The 17,538-nt window shown below is 40.4% G+C and overlaps 2 protein-coding genes across 2 annotated transcripts; both read right to left on the bottom strand.

Moving 5' to 3' along the window:
* Positions 1–3,487: 3,487 nt before the first annotated feature.
* Positions 3,488–4,785, bottom strand: LOC130743572 (uncharacterized). The gene is made up of 2 exons (XM_057595818.1): positions 3,546–4,785; positions 3,488–3,504 (listed from the first exon to the last, which is right to left on the bottom strand). The coding sequence occupies exons 1-2, from the start codon at positions 4,783–4,785 to the stop codon at positions 3,488–3,490; spliced, it is 1,257 nt and encodes a 418-aa protein (XP_057451801.1).
* A 580-nt stretch (positions 4,786–5,365) lies between these two features.
* LOC130743571 (MLP-like protein 43) lies at positions 5,366–15,216 on the bottom strand. Its single transcript, XM_057595817.1, has 5 exons — positions 15,098–15,216; positions 11,377–11,499; positions 10,384–10,595; positions 7,320–7,503; positions 5,366–5,849 (listed from the first exon to the last, which is right to left on the bottom strand). Exons 1-5 carry the CDS (start codon positions 15,108–15,110, stop codon positions 5,578–5,580), a joined length of 804 nt encoding a protein of 267 aa, XP_057451800.1. The 5' UTR covers positions 15,111–15,216; the 3' UTR covers positions 5,366–5,577.
* Between the last annotated feature and the right edge of the window lie 2,322 nt (positions 15,217–17,538).

Raw genomic sequence — 17,538 nt, 5'->3', positions numbered from 1 at the left:
CTACCTTACTAGTCGTTATGAATTTTTGGTTACCAATACTAGTATAAGAAGAAAATTATTAAAACTTGTAGTAGGGGCCATTGGGTCACCTTAAGAGTGGATCCTCCGAAAAGGCACATGTCTTGGGTCTTTACAAGAATGGATTCGCTTAAAATGCTTCAAGTGAGAATTAGGCTAATCAAACTTAAAATCATATGAATATATTAACAAGAATGAATTCACTTACAATACATTGATTGACTTTTCTAGTTCACTCAGTACAAGGAAATGATCAGCAGAGGAAGAAGCATAAAACTTTATTCTTTAGCAATCATAGTTCACAGCAATCTTTTAGATAATATTATCATTATCTGAAGGAAATCAATTCCGTGACTGTTATTGATAATGAAATACCCTATATATACAACTTACCTAGTTGACTAACAATAAATATGAAACCTTAATTACAGGCGTAATTACAAAGAGAATAAATAATATCCTATTCTATCACACCCCCGCAGTCGAAGCGGGAGGTTCACCGACGCTGAGACTGGAACGAAAATCATCAAAAAGAAGCCGAGGTAGGCCCTTGGTAAAAATGTCCGCAATCTGATGACGGGAAGGAACATGAAGGACGCGAGCCTGGCCACGCGCGACCTTTTCCCGAACAAAATGGATATCCATCTCAATATGTTTGGTACGCTGATGGTGCACTGGATTCCCAGAGAGGTAGATGGCACTAACATTGTCACAGTGGACCAATGTTGCCTGAGAGAGAGGAAAATGAAGCTCCAGAAGTAAATTGCGGATCCAGCAGGACTCGGAGACAACATTAGCAACACCGCGATATTCAGCTTCAGCACTAGAGCGAGAGAGAGTGGGTTGCCGCTTGGAGGACCAAGATATGAGATTGTCACCGAGGAAAACACAATAACCAGAAGTGGAGCGTCTGGTGTCAGGACAGCCCCCCCAGTCAGCATCAGTGTAAGAAACAAGCTTTTCAACCGGGGAGGGATACAAATGTAGCCCATAAGTCAATGTGCCACGAACATAGCGGAGAACCCGCTTGAGGGCAAGCATGTGCTCGGTGTGGGGTGCATGCATATGTAAGCAAGCCTGCTGAACAGCATAGGAAATGTCAGGACGAGTAAATGTGAGGTACTGTAGGGCACCAGCAAGGCTCCGATATAGGGAGGCATCCTCACAAGGAGTCCCAGAGGAAGAACTGAGCTTCTGCTTGGTGTCAACCGGTGTAGCAGAAGGGTTGCATGAGGCCATGCCGGCGCGAGCAATAATCTCAGTAGCATAAGTGCTCTGACTGAGGAAAAGGCCACCTGCATGTCTAGTGACAGCGATGCCAAGAAAGTAACTCAGAGGACCGAGATCCTTCATAGCAAACTCGGATGCAAGAAGTGCCATAAAGGATTTGCGGAGATCATGCGATGATGCAACCAGGATGATGTCATCAACATAGAGAAGTATGTAGGCAATATCAGAACCTTGCCGGAAGATGAAAAGAGAATGATCTGAAGTGCTGTGCCGGAATCCAATAGAGGAAACATAATCAGCAAATCGCTGATACCAAGCACGAGGCGCCTGTTTAAGACCATAAAGGGACTTCTTCAGACGGCAGACATAGTCCGGGTGGTGAGGGTCGCGGAAACCCAAAGGCTGATGCATGTAGACAGTCTCATGGAGATCACCATGCAGGAAAGCATTCTGGACATCCAACTGATGTATGGGCCAAGATCTGGAGAGAGCAATGCTGAGAACTGTCCGGATGGTAGCCGGTTTCACCACGGGGCTGAATGTCTCATCACAATCCACACCTGCAATCTGAGACCTGCCATCACCTACAAGACGAGCCTTATACCGCTCAAACAAACCATTAGACTGCTTTTTAAGGCGAAAAATCCACATGCAACGAATAACATTAACATCACAAGGACGGGGAACCAACTCCCACGTATTATTTCTAATAAGAGCATTAAATTCAGACTGCATAGCGGACTTCCAATTTGGATCGGATAAGGCTTGTTTTGGGTTACGAGGCAAGGGTGAGATGGACGGGTCATCAATAAAGACCGAAAGACTAAAAGGCTTTTTAGGTTTGGAAATGCCGTGCATGCTACGGGTAGTCATGGTCCGTACGGGTGGTGCAGGAGGGACCGGAGGCAAGGGCAAAGGTGAGGGAGAAGCGGTAGGGGAGACGGGAGCCGATAAGGGAGGCGAAGAGTCAGTGGGACTCGACGGCTGGACCGGAGGGTCAGGTGGGCGGGAGGATACGGTTTGCCAATGGTGGATCAAGGAAGGAGGGAGGTCCTCGGTGAAACACTCATAAGAAGGGGCAGGAGTCAAGGATAGGTCAGCAAAGGGAAATCGGGTTTCATAAAAAATGACATGCCGCGATATTAAAATTTTTCTGTGTGACAAATCATAACATTTATAACCTCTGTGATTCATCGGATACCCTAGAAAAACACACGGAGTCGATCGTGGTTGCAATTTGTTTATTGTAGCGGAAGGAAATAGAGGAAAACATAGACAACCAAAGACACGTAAGTGGGAGTAGGAAGGGTCGCGATGATACAACAGCTGAGTAGGAGAATCATTCTGAAGAGTCTTGCGTGGCAAAATGTTCAGAAGATATGTTGCCATTTGAAGGGCATGATGCCAAAATGAAGGAGGAACTGACGAATGAGCGAGGAGGGTGCGGATCATGTTGTTAATGGTGCGAATTTTCCGTTCTGCTTTGCCGTTTTGAGAAGAAGTGTGAGGGCAAGAGAAGCGAAAAATAAGGCCATTAGCATCACAATACCGATGAAAGGATTCATTGTCATATTCACGTCCATTATCACATTGAAGACATTTAATATTTGCTGAAAATTGTGTTTTAATAAGTGTAGCAAGAGTAGTAAACATTTCATAAACCTGAGATTTCTTGCTAATCGGAAACGTCCATAAAAAATCAGTGTGATCATCCAAAAACAAAACGTAATAACGATGACCAGCAGTACTTAAAACAGGAGACGTCCATAAATCACTATGCAAAATATCAAATGGTCTCAAAGTAATAGTTGCAGATGAACTAAAAGGCAACCGGACATGTTTGCCTAAAACACAAGAGTCACAAACAGAACTAGAACGCGAAGGTTCACAAAAAATAAGTTTATTATTCCTAAGATGGTTTAAAGCTGAGGAAGCTGGATGACCAAGTCGATTGTGCCAGACACTAGAAGCAAGACCAGCAAAGGGAGAGGAACGAGTGACTGGGTAGAGGTCGCCGAGGCTGTTACATCTCAGGAGAGGCATCCCCGTCTTGAAGTCAGACACCGAGAATCCAAATGGATCAAAAGAAACAGAAACATTATTGTCAGTAGTGAGTTGTCGCACAGAAATTAAGTTTTTAATAATTCGCGGAGTGTGCAAGACATGATTGAGTGCTAAAGGTTTGTGAGGGGTAGGAATAGAAGTGTATCCTGAACCCTGAATTGGAATGCCCTGACCACTACCAACTAGCAGTTTCTGATTTAAATGACTTAAATTAGAATAAGACGTGAGAGTACCTTGAGATGCCGCAGTATGGGACGAGGCGCCAGTGTCCATGTACCACGTGGTGTCTGGAGGAGTCAAGGACATGGTGTGCATGGCAGCAGCGATATCAGTGGGTGCTGGAGAAGCAGTAGCGGTGTAGGCCTGAGGACGCGGACCTAAAACGCCGGGTTGCTGCGGAACACCCATGGGACGCGACCACTGAGATGTGGGGTAAGGACAAGGAGGCATGCCCCAAGGGGAAGGAGCCCAACCAGGGGGAGGAGCCCAACCCCATGGATTCCAGGATGCCTGCGGTGGTGGGCGCCAGGGTGGAGGGGATGCAGCAGAGGAACCAGAGGAGCCAGATGATCCAGGATAACGGGAGCCACCTTTCTTCCTAGGTTTACCAGAACCACCCTGATAATTGCGATTTTGCCCTGACCCATAACGATGGTTGGAGTGGCCCTGATCGCTGCGGTAGGTGGGGCGCTGCTGAGAGGAGTCAACGGAGGCCGGTGGACGGGAAGCAGAGGTGTGCAAAGCAGTCTGAGAGGCCGGACCTGACATCCTGGCGAGACCAGATTCCTCTAGAATCAACATGGAGCGGACCTTGAGGAAAGGAGGCAAAGGCTCACTCTGACGGATCAGGGTGGCAACACCACGGAAAGGCTCAGTGAGACCAGAGACCAACTGGAGAACAAGACGATGATCACTAACAGGGGCACCAACATTCCTCAACTGATCAGAGATATGTTTCAGACGTTGACAATAGGCCGAAACATTAGGAAAATCCTCCATGCGAGTGGAGATGAAATCCTGGTCGAGGGCGACAGCACGGGAGTTCTGATTGTCCTCAAACATAGAAGCTATACGGTTCCAAGTAGCCATAGCAGTAGAACCTTTCTCCATAACAGTGGCGAGAAGGTCAAAGGAGATGGTGGAATAAATCCACTGTTTGACAGTAGAGTCAAGAGTGGCCCACCGGGCATAGGAAGCATCGGTGCGCGTAGGAGGCTCCATGCCAACTTGAGGAATGATGTGGTGGAGCACCTGAGTAGCGTGAGCATGAGTTTCAAACAACTCAGCCCACAAAGCATAATGATCCTTGTCGAGCTCGAGTTTGAAAGGGATGTTGTTTTTGATGTTAGTCACAGCAAGGGCCGGATGAAAGTCAGGCTTAACCGGCGGAATAGGTGGAGTGACCATAGTAGTGGCGGTGTCACTAGTTGGGGTGCCGCGTGGAGAGCCAGGGGTAGAACTAGAGGTGGCCATGGAATCTGCAAAATAAATGTAATGGAATTTAAATTTTTTTTTTTTTTTTTTTTAAGATTCCTGGGTGAACCGCTGGCTGGGTTCACTGGCAGACCGGGTTGGACCGGGCCGGTCGGACCGGTTTTGCTTTAATGCAAAACGGGTCGGATCTGGATGTGGGAAACGGGTTGTTGCACAGCAAGATGAAGGTGATGCTGTGACGGGCTCCTTGTCCAGGGGCGGCGTGCGACACGGAGGTGCAGGCGGCGGCGTGGCTAGGAGGCGCGGGCGGCGGCGTGGCGCGGCGGGATCGACGTTCCAAGAAGGAAAAACGCGGATCGTGGCTGTGGAATGGCACGGGAAGCACACGTGCACAGCGGTTGTTGCGAGAGAGAGCAACGACGGAGCGGCGGCGCGACGGTAGACGCGGCGGCTGGAGGTTGGAGCGGCGGCGGCAACACTATTGAAGGAGTGGGGCGGCGGCGGCTTGGGCAAAGAGAAGGACAAAGAGGGGCGGAAGTAGCAAGGAAAATAACAGAAGGAAGGAAAAAAAAAACAAATTAGGTCAGAAAAGAGAATCTGAACCTGCTCAATGATACCATGAAGGAAATCAATTCCGTGACTGTTATTGATAATGAAATACCCTATATATACAACTTACCTAGTTGACTAACAATAAATATGAAACCTTAATTACAGGCGTAATTACAAAGAGAATAAATAATATCCTATTCTATCATTATCAAGTGCTTATCATCATGCCATAGTCACACTCTTTTATTTATTTATTTTATTTCTTGCATGTGCACAACGCTAAGCCTTTAGAAGATGAGCATCAACATCCTTTGCAGCCTCAGTTACAAAGTCCAAGTATCCATATGGTGGTGTAATATCTTCACTGAGCTTCTCATACTCCAAAGTCAATTTAAGAACGCCACCAGCATTCTCCACATCAATCACTTGTAGGGTGAACTTGAAGGTCTTATATTTCTTACTTACCTCGCCATCGAATACATTGAATGTTATTAACTTACTCTGCTCATCAATAACTTCAATGTTCTCCTTACATGTTTCTACTTTACCATCTGCAGTTTCACAAGCATTTAGTATATATATATAAAATACTATAAAAATAATAGATCATGAGAAATATACTGACACGCTTAGATTTATATAAATTTAATTCATTATGATATTTCGACGTACAAACAGTCTAAACATCAAATTTTCTATCTATTTCTTCTATTCATATGTCATAGTTATGACTTCTTTTCTCTTAATTTCTCACTTTGGGTGTTATTTCAATATTGGCTATGCGGATGTAGTGCATACGTTAAGACACCCAAAGTGAGAATTAAAGGAAGAGAATAGAGACAAGGGGAGCATATCAGGTGAGAGGAGTGTGTTATTGTGAGAGGTGAGAGGACCCAATAATAACCCTTTGATCTTGATAAACGGTTAGGATCAATTCCAGTCTAGAAAATCCACGTGACTCTTTTTAATGTTTATCTTACAAATTCCACTCCTTCTTCTTGCGCGTGAACCACACCCACCGTTCGTCTTCTCTGCTGTGCCTGTGCGTTTTATTGGTTCTGGTTTCTCTTCCTTCTACCATTGCCACCGATTCTATATCTTGTATTCCTGTTGGATGCCTTCTCTTTCCTTTTTCAATTTTGTGTATCAAGATGCAATTTCAACACTTACCCAGCATGAAACCAATATTCAATCATTCTCTCCGTCCAATATCCTCATGCTGCTACTGATTTTGGGTTTTTTGCAATTTAAAATGATCACCATTTTCACTTGGGGTTTTGCTCTGTGCTTGCAACAATTGATGGTAGGAAATACAAGCCTCAAGCCTATTCACCCATGGCATGACTAATTCATGGAAAAAACAGGGAATACGATGATGGCGATGAGAATAGGAAGAACCAAAAACGCAGATCTGAAAGGAGAACAGAACAGTGGTGATGCTGCTTTTCTGTGTGTGAGAAACGCAGCGGTCAAACGAAGAATAGGGGAGAAGCTTTCGTGCCGTGCACAGGAGGCTGCCTAGCCGGCATCGACTCCGGTGGGTCATGGAGAGCTGCGACCAGTGACGGAGAGAGTTGCTGCGACGGCGTGATGCAGAGCTCGCGGTGGCAGTGCTGTTACGCAAGAGTGGAGCTTGTGACGGCGCGGCGGCGGTTCACACAGAAGCCATTGACGGCGACGGCGGCGAGGTTGATGGTGCTCGCCAAAATAAGATCGAACGGAGCAGGGAGGATCAGATACTCAGAAAATTGACAGGTGCGCGTGGGATTTGGAAATACCACGAAAAAGAAGTGTCACGTGAAACATTTAAGGGAGACTGCATTTCAGCCGTCGATTTAAATCCAACGATCAATATTGGGTCCTCTCATCTCTCATAATAACACACTCCTCTCACATGATATGCTCCCTAGAGACAAGTAATTAATGTGATACAAGATAGAAAAAATAGATAGAAAGAAAAATGAGGTGATTAAGTGTTTGTTGGATGTCTACATAAAATAAATAGTAGCGCGAGTACATACCGATAGTAATAGTCCAGATCTTAACAGAACCAATGTCATGCCAGTCACCTTCATGAACCTTTGTCTCATGCACCCTTTGAGCAACGTTTTGAACACTGTGGAGTTGGGTGGTGTAAACTTTGAAGAACTTGTCAGAAGGACTTTGAATACCAAATTCATGGACAACTTTACCTGTTAAAACCATCTTTTAACAAAGAGAAGAGATGAAGTAGTAAGTGATCATGGAACCTTATTGGACATTTAAATAGACAATAGCTTACTTAGTGTACCCCACATGAACAACATTTTTTTGTACAAAATAAATGTTTGGTAATATTGGAGTTTAGATAGAGAAGCTTAGGTTAGGTTTGATCGTGAACAGCTGTTGGGATTCAATTCTTCCAAGTTCCAATCATTCAACAATATTGATTACATATCCTGCTAACTGGTATTAATTGAAAATTTAGAAATAGACCTTGAATTGATGAAAATTTACATGGCGCACGCAGAGCCACTTGATCATGCCTTAGTTAAGCTAGTATATGTGAAGAGTGATGCTACATAATCATCCACCACGAATTAAACGAGAGAGTTATTTCAACATCACATCACTCCTAACAATCATACATAGTGGGCTCCAGTGTTTAATAAGTAATAATTTTTGAAATTTTCCAATGAAAGCAAGGCAATACAGAGGGCTATGAATTCGTTTTGATTCATCTACCATTTCACATATGTGATAGAAGTGTTGTAGCACATGAAATGAAAGCAGGTACTCCTACTCTGCGAGTTTAGAGGGGTATTCTATTTTTTTTGTTAGTTTTTGTTTTTAGGGTTGAGACTTGAGTAAAACTAGTAAAATTGATATCTGGATAGAATTCGAAGAGGGAGACAGATTGAAAGTGATTGAAAACATTGATTTATAATTATTAATGACCAGACTTAAAAGGAAGATATTGTAGAACTGGCTTATGGCACGTTTTTCACGTGGGTTTTTTTGTTACAATTTTTTTTTGGTGGTATTCAAAGTTGGAAATAGAGAGTAACAGATAAAAAAAATAGGATAAGCTATATTTACTACGTAACTTAACAGAAATCACACTATCAGAGTAGAGTAAGAGAAAGTGTTTGGCGGCTGAATTTTTTTGTATTTTCCTTATTTTTTCTGCATTTCATACACAATTACGTATAGCATGAAGAGTGACTGGTACAAAATTAACAAAGAGTCACCACTAGTTGCTTAATGCTTACTTTTTCACTCCAGTAAGCACTAAATGTTTCTACTAAACATAACCACACATATAATTCTCTACTAATAGCCGTTATACTCCTCTAAGTATTAATTCAGCACATTACTCAACATACTTTCTCTTAATGTACGTGTTGTTTTTGAACTCTCATTACTTCTCTAAGTTGCTGAAATCTTTCACTCGATAATGCTTTAGTGAAAATATCGGCTAGTTGCTCTTGTGAATTGCAGAAAACCAAATGCACATCTTCTTCAAATATTACAGTTCGAATGAAGTGATGCTTCACGTTAATATGTTAGGTTAGACGATGTAAACAAGACTCTTGGCCATGAGGATGACTGATTTGTAGTTACAATGAAGCTGGAGACTTTCCTTGCTTCTTTCCAATATCTTCTAATATTCTTCTCAACCAAAGTGTTCGCTCCTATTAAAATATTCAACTTCAGGTGAAGATTGCGGCGCCGTTGTGTCATGCTTCTTTGAGCACCATGAAATCACACTCGAATCAAGGTTGAACATTGATGACCCGAGTTCAAGGCTATTTTTAGTTATTTCGCATATAGTTTCATTAATTAATTCGAGTATTTATGTCATTTTTAATGCATGTAGGTCTCGTATAATGCATTTTTATATTAATTTGCTGAGGCTGTAGCTCGTTCGGGTCTGGCTTTCGATGGGTTCGGTGGTGGTTGGCGTGTTCACGGGTCTCCGCCGAGAAGTGACAGCGGTGGTTCTCTAAGTGTATGTGCGGCGGTAGATCTGGACGGCTTGTTCTTGGGTGCGTGGCGGTGGTCTTCTCGTTTTTTCATGGTTTGCGTGTTCTTCTCTTCATCAATGCCTCCTCCCTTCTTGATGCTTCCTGCGACGTGTTTTTGGGTTTGTTTAGGACTGGAGCTTTTGAAGTGTTGAATGTCGTTTCTTCTCCTCCGCCTTTCTGCAACTTTGGTGTCAGCGGCAGATCTGGTGCTTCTTCCAACTCTATTCACGATGAGTTGCTGGGTGGATTTATGGCCGAAGCCACTGTATAGCCAGTATGCCGCTATTCGTTGTCATAGAACTTTTTTGGTTGTCATTGCTTATAAAACCTAAATTGATCTGAAAAGGCACATGTGTCTTGGGTGTTTACAATAAGACAAATGCCCTGGGTCTTCACCTTATAGATTTATCATCATTACCATAGCAACTTCATATTTATGATGATGTCATCGATCAACTTAATTAATTTAATTAACAATGTAATGAAATAGAAATTTCTGTTGGTATATTCATGTTTAACTTTGATCTCAAAATCACAAAATTTTAATATTGAGAATTTTTTTCCTGTCAAGTGAGGATTATAAGACTAATCAAACTTTAAATCATATAACAATGTATTAATAAGAATAAGGATTATTTTGAAATGAAAAAAATTGACCAAAACTTTTCATTTGCTTAAACAGAAGCATGATGCATACCTATGGTACTAGTACTACGGTTGAAATTCAATAAATTTATTATATGTTAAATATTTTAAAAATGCTTCAAGTGAGAATTAGGCTAATCAAACTTAAAATCATATGAATATATTGACAAGAATGGATTCGCTTACAATACATTGATTGACTTCTTCTCTAATTCACTCAGTACAAGGAAATGATCAGCAGAGGAAGAAGAATAAAACTTTATTCTTTAGTAATCATAGTTCACACCAATATTTTAGATAATGTTATCATTGTCAAGAGCTTATCATCATGCCATAGTCACACTCTTTTATTTATCTATTTTATTTATTGTGCACAACGCTAAGCCTTTAGAAGATGAGCATCAAGAATTCAAGATCCTTTGCAGTCTCAGTTACAAAGTCCAAGTATCCATATGGTGGTGAGCTTCTCATACTCCAAAGTCCATTTAACAACGCCACCAGCATTCTCCACATCAATCACTTGTAGGGTGATCTTGAAGGTCTTATATTTCTTACTTATCTCGCCATCGAATACGTTGAATGTTATTAACTTACTCTGCTCATCAATAACTTCAATGTTCTCCTTACATGTTTCTACTTTTCCATCTGCAGTTTCATAAGCATTTAGAATATATATAAAAATAACTGATTATGAGAAATATACTGACACGCTTAGATTTACATAAATTAATTCATTATGATGTTTCGACATTCAAACAGTCTAAACATCATATTTTCTCCCTATTTATTTATTTTAGTCATATGTTATAGTTATTCACTTCTCTTCTCTTCATTTCTGATCACTTCTAGTGTCTTTTCAATATTCGCTATACGGACAGGGGCGGATCCAGCCCTTGTGAGAGAGGGGGGCGGGATCAGATGAGCCCTGGAAAAAAAAATACACTTAACTCCTTGTAAAATTTTTTTTGAAGCCCCTTAAAATTTTAAATTATACTAGTAGACCAAGTTTTGCACCTATTTGCACTAAAGACTCACCTATTTGCACAAAAAAATTCTGATTTTGAATTATATATATTTTTACCGATGTGTTCATTTGAAAAATTTGAACTCTTGACCTCGGGTCCTGGGGGGTTCAGATGAGCCCTTGAAAATAAAATTACACTTAACTCCTTGTATAATTTTTTTTTGAAGCCCCTAAAAATTTTATAGTAGACCAAGTTTTGCACCTATTTGCATAAAAAAAAACTCTGATTTTTAAGTATATATATTTTTACCGATGTGTTCATTTGAAAAATTTGAACTCCTGACCTCGGGTCCTGGATCCGCAACTTATATGGATGTAGTGCATACATTAAACAAATATCCAGAGTGAGAATTAAAGGCTCCATAAAATAAATAGAAGCACGTACAAGTACATAATACATACCGATAGTAATAGTCCAGATCTTAACAGAACCGATGTCATGCCAGTCACCTTGATGAACCTTTGTGTCATGCACCCTTTGAGCAACGTTTTGAACACTGTGGAGTTGGTGGTAGAGAGTTTTCTCTACCAAGCAGAATCAAAGAAAGAAAATTAAAGGAAATTAAGAAAATAAAATAAAAGAGGCTTTTGCCAATATTCTTCTTATCATTTTATAAGGAAGGCAATACAACTTATACTAATTGTCTACTCTAAGGAATTAATAGTGACCTTACATGTGGCACAATTCTAAGTAATAGAATATTCTAGAACATGGATCTAAATGACAAACTAGAAATAAACATAGAAACAATATTAACTAATTATAATTGACATTGTAACTTGAGGCCCATTAAGCATGCAACCCTCTACCATTACCATCCCCTTGAAAACATCCTTGTCCTCAAGGATGAGAAATAGACTATCCAAGCAATAATAAGAATCCACTCAAGAAGTGTAGTGCTATGTGAGCAAAGTCCATGAAAAGAGTACAAGGTCCGTGAAATGAACTCTGGCCTGAAGCAAACTAAACATGTCTTGTCAAATTCCATTCCATGAATTTTGAGAAGGGGCTCAGAGAAACAAGAATCAATGCCACGCCCTATTGCTAAAGGTGCTATAATGGTCTTGTCCACAACAATGCTATGCCATAAGAAACTAACACCAGTAGAGTGACATTGCCACATAAAGACCATACATTTGTTGACCCAATGCCACGCTAGTAAGCTTTGTTGGAGAAGGAGCTGTAGTGAAGAAGGTCCCAATGACCCATCAAAATAATAATCCATGATCAAGAAATATAGGTGGGCTAGGCCAAACTGTCCTAAGGAAAAGATGTCAGGATCATATATTATAGGATTTAATACATGGAGGTCATGTGTGTGAATAGCAACTTGGTCAGATTTAAGCACCATGATATCAAGTGGCTCAGGTGAACCATCACATACAGCCGCACTTATTGGATTAGGCATTTTGACAAACAGATTGTGTGAAGTCTTAGGATCAAGGGCAATCTTATAAGAAACCCAAGATGTGGATTGGCACTCTGCAACAGGAAAACAAGGTTTAAACATAACATTTTTAAAATATAGCAAGGATTTCTGTCCAGTGTATGTTGCCACCGTATGATTGAAGGAACCCATTGTTGTAGTGTTAACTGTGTTTCTTTGTCCCATGCCCACATAGTTTTTAATGGTGTATATACCAAGATGAGTATCAGTCATGTAGGTTGGGGAAAAGGGGCTGGAAGAAATTGATAGTGCATGTGCAGCAGAAAGGCACCTGACAGATAGCTCAGCTCCAGCAAAGACACCAATAAGAAAAGCAGATTCAATATCCAGTACATGGTGAGATTCATATTGCTGCCAAGCATGAGCAATAGTAGCATAGGACTTTGCTGCTGTATCTAGCTTTGAATTTTGACTTGTAAACGGATACATAACAGCTTCTTGTATCTTGTTGCAGTTTCCCATACTCACTGAGTCCCTAATGGTTTGTATTTTGGGAGGAGTACCATCTGAGGAGTGACAGAAGGAGGTCATGACCAAAAGAGCTCTTGCAGTCGTGACAAAGCAGGATCTCTGGTGCGATGCTTGAAGACTCAGGACTGAAGTAGATAAAGTAGAGTAGTAATGATCTTCCACAGAAATAGTAGCTTTCTGAATGATAGAGGCTGCTATAACATAACCTAGGAAACTCAAACATGAATCTCCTATACACTGTTCAGAGGAATTCATAGACTCTGTGTCTGGTTCATCCATATGCGCGATAGAAAAATCCACATTGTGCACTCCCTCAAGGCCAGCTGTCGTAATTGATGTTGAAAGTTCTGAAAACTGGGCTTTATAAGATGTACAAAAGTGCACTTTAAAAGCACTTTTGAAGTCTTCCCAACTTTTGAATTGTGACTGATTTCCCACAGGTGTGGCTTGTATAGGATAAGTATTGGGCAGACCGTGAAAGGCAGAGTAGTGCAAAATTAAATCTCTTGTAGCATATCTTGAGATAGCATCATAGTCATGTTGATCAAATATCAGAGTTAAAATTCCAATCACTTGAACAATGCCAGGATCAAACAGTTTCATACCAGGTACATCTAATGATGACAGTGCAATTTCTGATGTCAAATTCACAGGTCTCATTCTATGCCAGTCTAGATATTGCTTGGTGTATGTCACTAACAGTTTTTCAAAAGTATTAGCAACACATATCTTCTTATTCCTTGTCACAAGCATTTTCTCAAACAGGTTGGGTGCAATGAGTAGAGGTTTAGAAATCACCTGAGTCACACTAGGGACCCTCTCAGCCTGACTTGCGCTATTGAAAGAATTCACTTGAAACACTTCCTTTGTTGCTACCAAGCAGGTATCAACTCGGTGGGAAGAATCCTTCTCATCCACTTGTGCAGGCTCTACTTGTTCCTTAGTGTTGGGAACATATTCAGGTTCATCCTCCAAGATTTCTTCGGACCTGGATTCAGATCCTACCCCCATTGTAGTTTCACTGTGCAAACCAATTTCTGGTATAGCAAGTTCTTGAGATCTGAATAGGGTTTCCACTATTGTTGAAGTCTCAAACTGAGGTTTCTCCATTGTTGTACAATTGGATTCCACTGCCTGAGCTGTCCTTGGTTGTAAGTTGTTGGACACCGTAGAAGACTTCTCAGATCTGCTGGCTCCAGTTTGCGCAAATCTGCATGTTATAAACTGAAATTTGAACACTTCTCGGAATTTTTCCCATGAGTCAAGCTGGTGGCGCCACAGTTGGAACCATGTAAGAGCAAATCCCTCTAGATGCAGGGCAATAAAATCAAACCGAGTTTCCAGTGGCCATGGGTGCTGTAGGAAATACAACTCTGTGTTCATCAGCCAAAAATTCGGATCCGATCCAGAGAACTTGATGAGTTTCAACTTGGGTGAAGAGGTGGGTGGTGAACATGGAATCTGCTGGGCAAAATGAGTGGGAGGAGGTTGTGGGTAATATGATTGTTGAGAATGGGAGAAAGGACCTGGCTCATGTTGGAGAAAATGATGTTGGTAGTGGTGAACGGGTGGGGGTTGTGGTGGGATTGTAGGTGGCTGGGTGTACTGGTATGATACTTCATCCAGGAACCACGGATCTGCAGATATTGATCCTGAAAATTCACCATTGATGGCGGGGCTGGAAGGTGAAGAATGGGTGTAGAAGATGGATCTGGGATCACGTTGTGCGGAGAGGATGGATGATAATACATCATAGCTGAGCACCATGATGCAATGGAAGGAAGAGATCAGTGATGAAAGCACCAATTTGGTAGAGAGTTTTCTCTACCAAGCAGAATCAAAGAAAGAAAATTAAAGGAAATTAAGAAAATAAAATAAAAGAGGCTTTTGCCAATATTCTTCTTATCATTTCATAAGGAAGGCAATACAACTTATACTAATTGTCTACTCTAAGGAATTAATAGTGACCTTACATGTGGCACAATCCTAAGTAATAGAATATTCTAGAACATGGATCTAAATGACAAACTAGAAATAAACATAGAAACAATATTAACTAATTATAATTGACATTGTAACTTGAGGCCCATTAAGCATGCAACCCTCTACCATTACCATCCCCTTAAGCATGCAACAGTTGGGTGGTGTAACTTTGAAGAACTTGTCAGAAGGACTCTGAATACCAAATTCATGGACAACTTTACCTGTTAAACCCATCTTTTAACAAAGAGAAGAGATGAAGTAGTAAGTGATCATGGAACCGTATTGGACATTTAAATAGACAATAGCTTACTCAGTACTGTAGCCCACATGAACAACGTTTTTTGTACATAACAAATATTGTTTGGTAGTTGGAGTTTAGATCGATAGGTTTGATCGTGAACAGCAGTTGGGATTCTTCTAACCATTCAACAATGATCACATATATCTTGCTAACTGGTAGTTGTGAGTATTGAAAGTTAAAAAATAGACCTTGAATTGATGAAAATTTGCATGGCGCAGAGCCACTTCCTAGTTCCTACCTTACTTAGTGAATCAGCAACTAGGGAAGCTAATATATGTGAAGAGTGATGCTACATAGCTCGAATCAAATCTCATCAAAAATTAATCGAATGAGTTATTTCAACATCACTCTTAACAATCATATACATGGGCTCTAGCGTTTAATAAGTAATTTTTGAAATTTTCCAATTGCGCGGCCCAAGCATGTCCTGCATTTTCTTTTCGTGGTCAAAGCCTGACTTACATTCTCTTTTCGTGGTTCAAGCCTGGCCTGCGACCTTTCACAAGCTGAATATTAAGGCCTGACTTGGCTTACAAGTCTGCTTAAAGCTTATTTAACTGTAACTCAAAACTGAGGTTGTTTTAAAACTAGTAGCTCCAACAACAATTGGATGAGGTGAAGTAAAAACTGATCTTAAGAAGGTTAATGGGTAACAGACTATAGAGCAGCGGCTTAGTATGTCTTTTTATATATCATTGCATTTCATTTTCAAATAATTAAATTTGTATGTATATTAATATATTATTGCATTTCAAAGAACAAAACATTCACTTATTTAAAATAAACACAACTAAATGGAAGTGGTATGTGATTTATATTAACATGAAAACCAAATAGCATATTATTTTAGTGCTAGAGTTTCTAAAGTATATTTCAGTTATTATATTATTTTTATTTTTTTTAACAAAAGGAAATATTATATTTATTTATATTATCAATAAAATAATATTATATAAATAAGTCATCCAATCAAGCCAAATAAGCTTTTTTGATAGCTTGGGCTTAACCTTTTTAGTTCATCAAGCCTTTTAAAAAGTCTAGGCCAAACTTTTTTAATAAACGAATCAAGTTAAGCCAAGCTTGTAGTGAGTCAAGCTGTAGGCCCCTGACAAGCTGTCCGACTTATTTCTACCCTTATTGCTGCTAGTGGGAAAAACAACTCCCCCTTGAGCCATGACCGCGATCTCAGCGACGATAATCCCAAAATAACATCAGCAAAAATTGAAATAAATCGATAAAAGAAAAAGAAAGAAAAAAAGAAAAAAGAAACTACATAGCTCGTTGCTGTTAGTTCCCGACTTTGATCCTTGCATTATGTTATGACCAAAGAAAACACAGTGGAGCAGAGTGCAGGTGCACTAGTTCACCAGAGAATTGCAAAAATGGGGAAACCTGAACCCAGCATGAGCCGAATCGTGAATGAGCCATCTGTCACAGGTTTCCCCATTTTGTTATGTAAATGAAATCCTCCATCAACAAGATAATATGTTCCTAAAAATTAAGAAAAGTTAGTATCTTAAATTTGCTAAATGACAAAGATCATATTTTAGGCTTAATTGCAAATTTAGTCATGACATTTATAAAATTGACAATTTTAGTCCCTCACCTAATTTAGTTACAAGACTAGTCCCTCATGTTCCCTCCTGTTTGCAGCGTTAGTCCTTCTGTCCAATTATTAACGGAGAAGGCATATGTGGCAATATACATGCCTCTCACGTGACCAAGGAAAATGGTTTAGCTGCACTTTTAGTCCCCTACTAATACACATTATGTAGCTTTTTTTTTTGGTACAAACACATTATTTAGCTTTGGTTCTTAAAGTTTAAAAATTGCATTTAAATTAATAAAAAAAAATGATGAGTATTTATCTTCTTCAAATATCTTCATTATAAAAACCCAAGTAAAAAACCCAGAATTTCCTTATTTCAAAATCTTCATTAAATTTCTTCCATCATCTTAATATTCTCCTATCATCAAACTAACCAAAACACCGAAAGCACCAGAACCTTTACTTTACAGGGGAGCGCTAAAGCGAGACTTGAAGGGTTTCATCACCGAACCATCACCCAACCACCATGAGGGTTTACTGCTCTCCTTCCTAACTTGAGACCTTTCTTACCGTCGTCTTACTTCATATCAGGTGGGGTGGGTTGAGGTTGACCGAAAGGAGGAGTTGAAAATAATGGACCGATGGTGGGCTAGTGGTCTCTAAGCGGATTTCACAAATTAGAAGAAGACAGAGGCTTCAGATCCGGTGGCATCTAGGCGCTGGATGTAGACGCTTGAATTATTTCTCTAGAAGGTGTTTATCTTTAATATTTGTATATGGTGGCACATGAACAAAAAATGATGGACGAAATT

Source organism: Lotus japonicus, chromosome 3 (genome assembly GCF_012489685.1).
Source record: "Lotus japonicus ecotype B-129 chromosome 3, LjGifu_v1.2".
NCBI classification, from domain to species: Eukaryota; Viridiplantae; Streptophyta; class Magnoliopsida; order Fabales; family Fabaceae; genus Lotus; species Lotus japonicus.
This window is presented reverse-complemented; position numbering and strand designations above follow the sequence as displayed.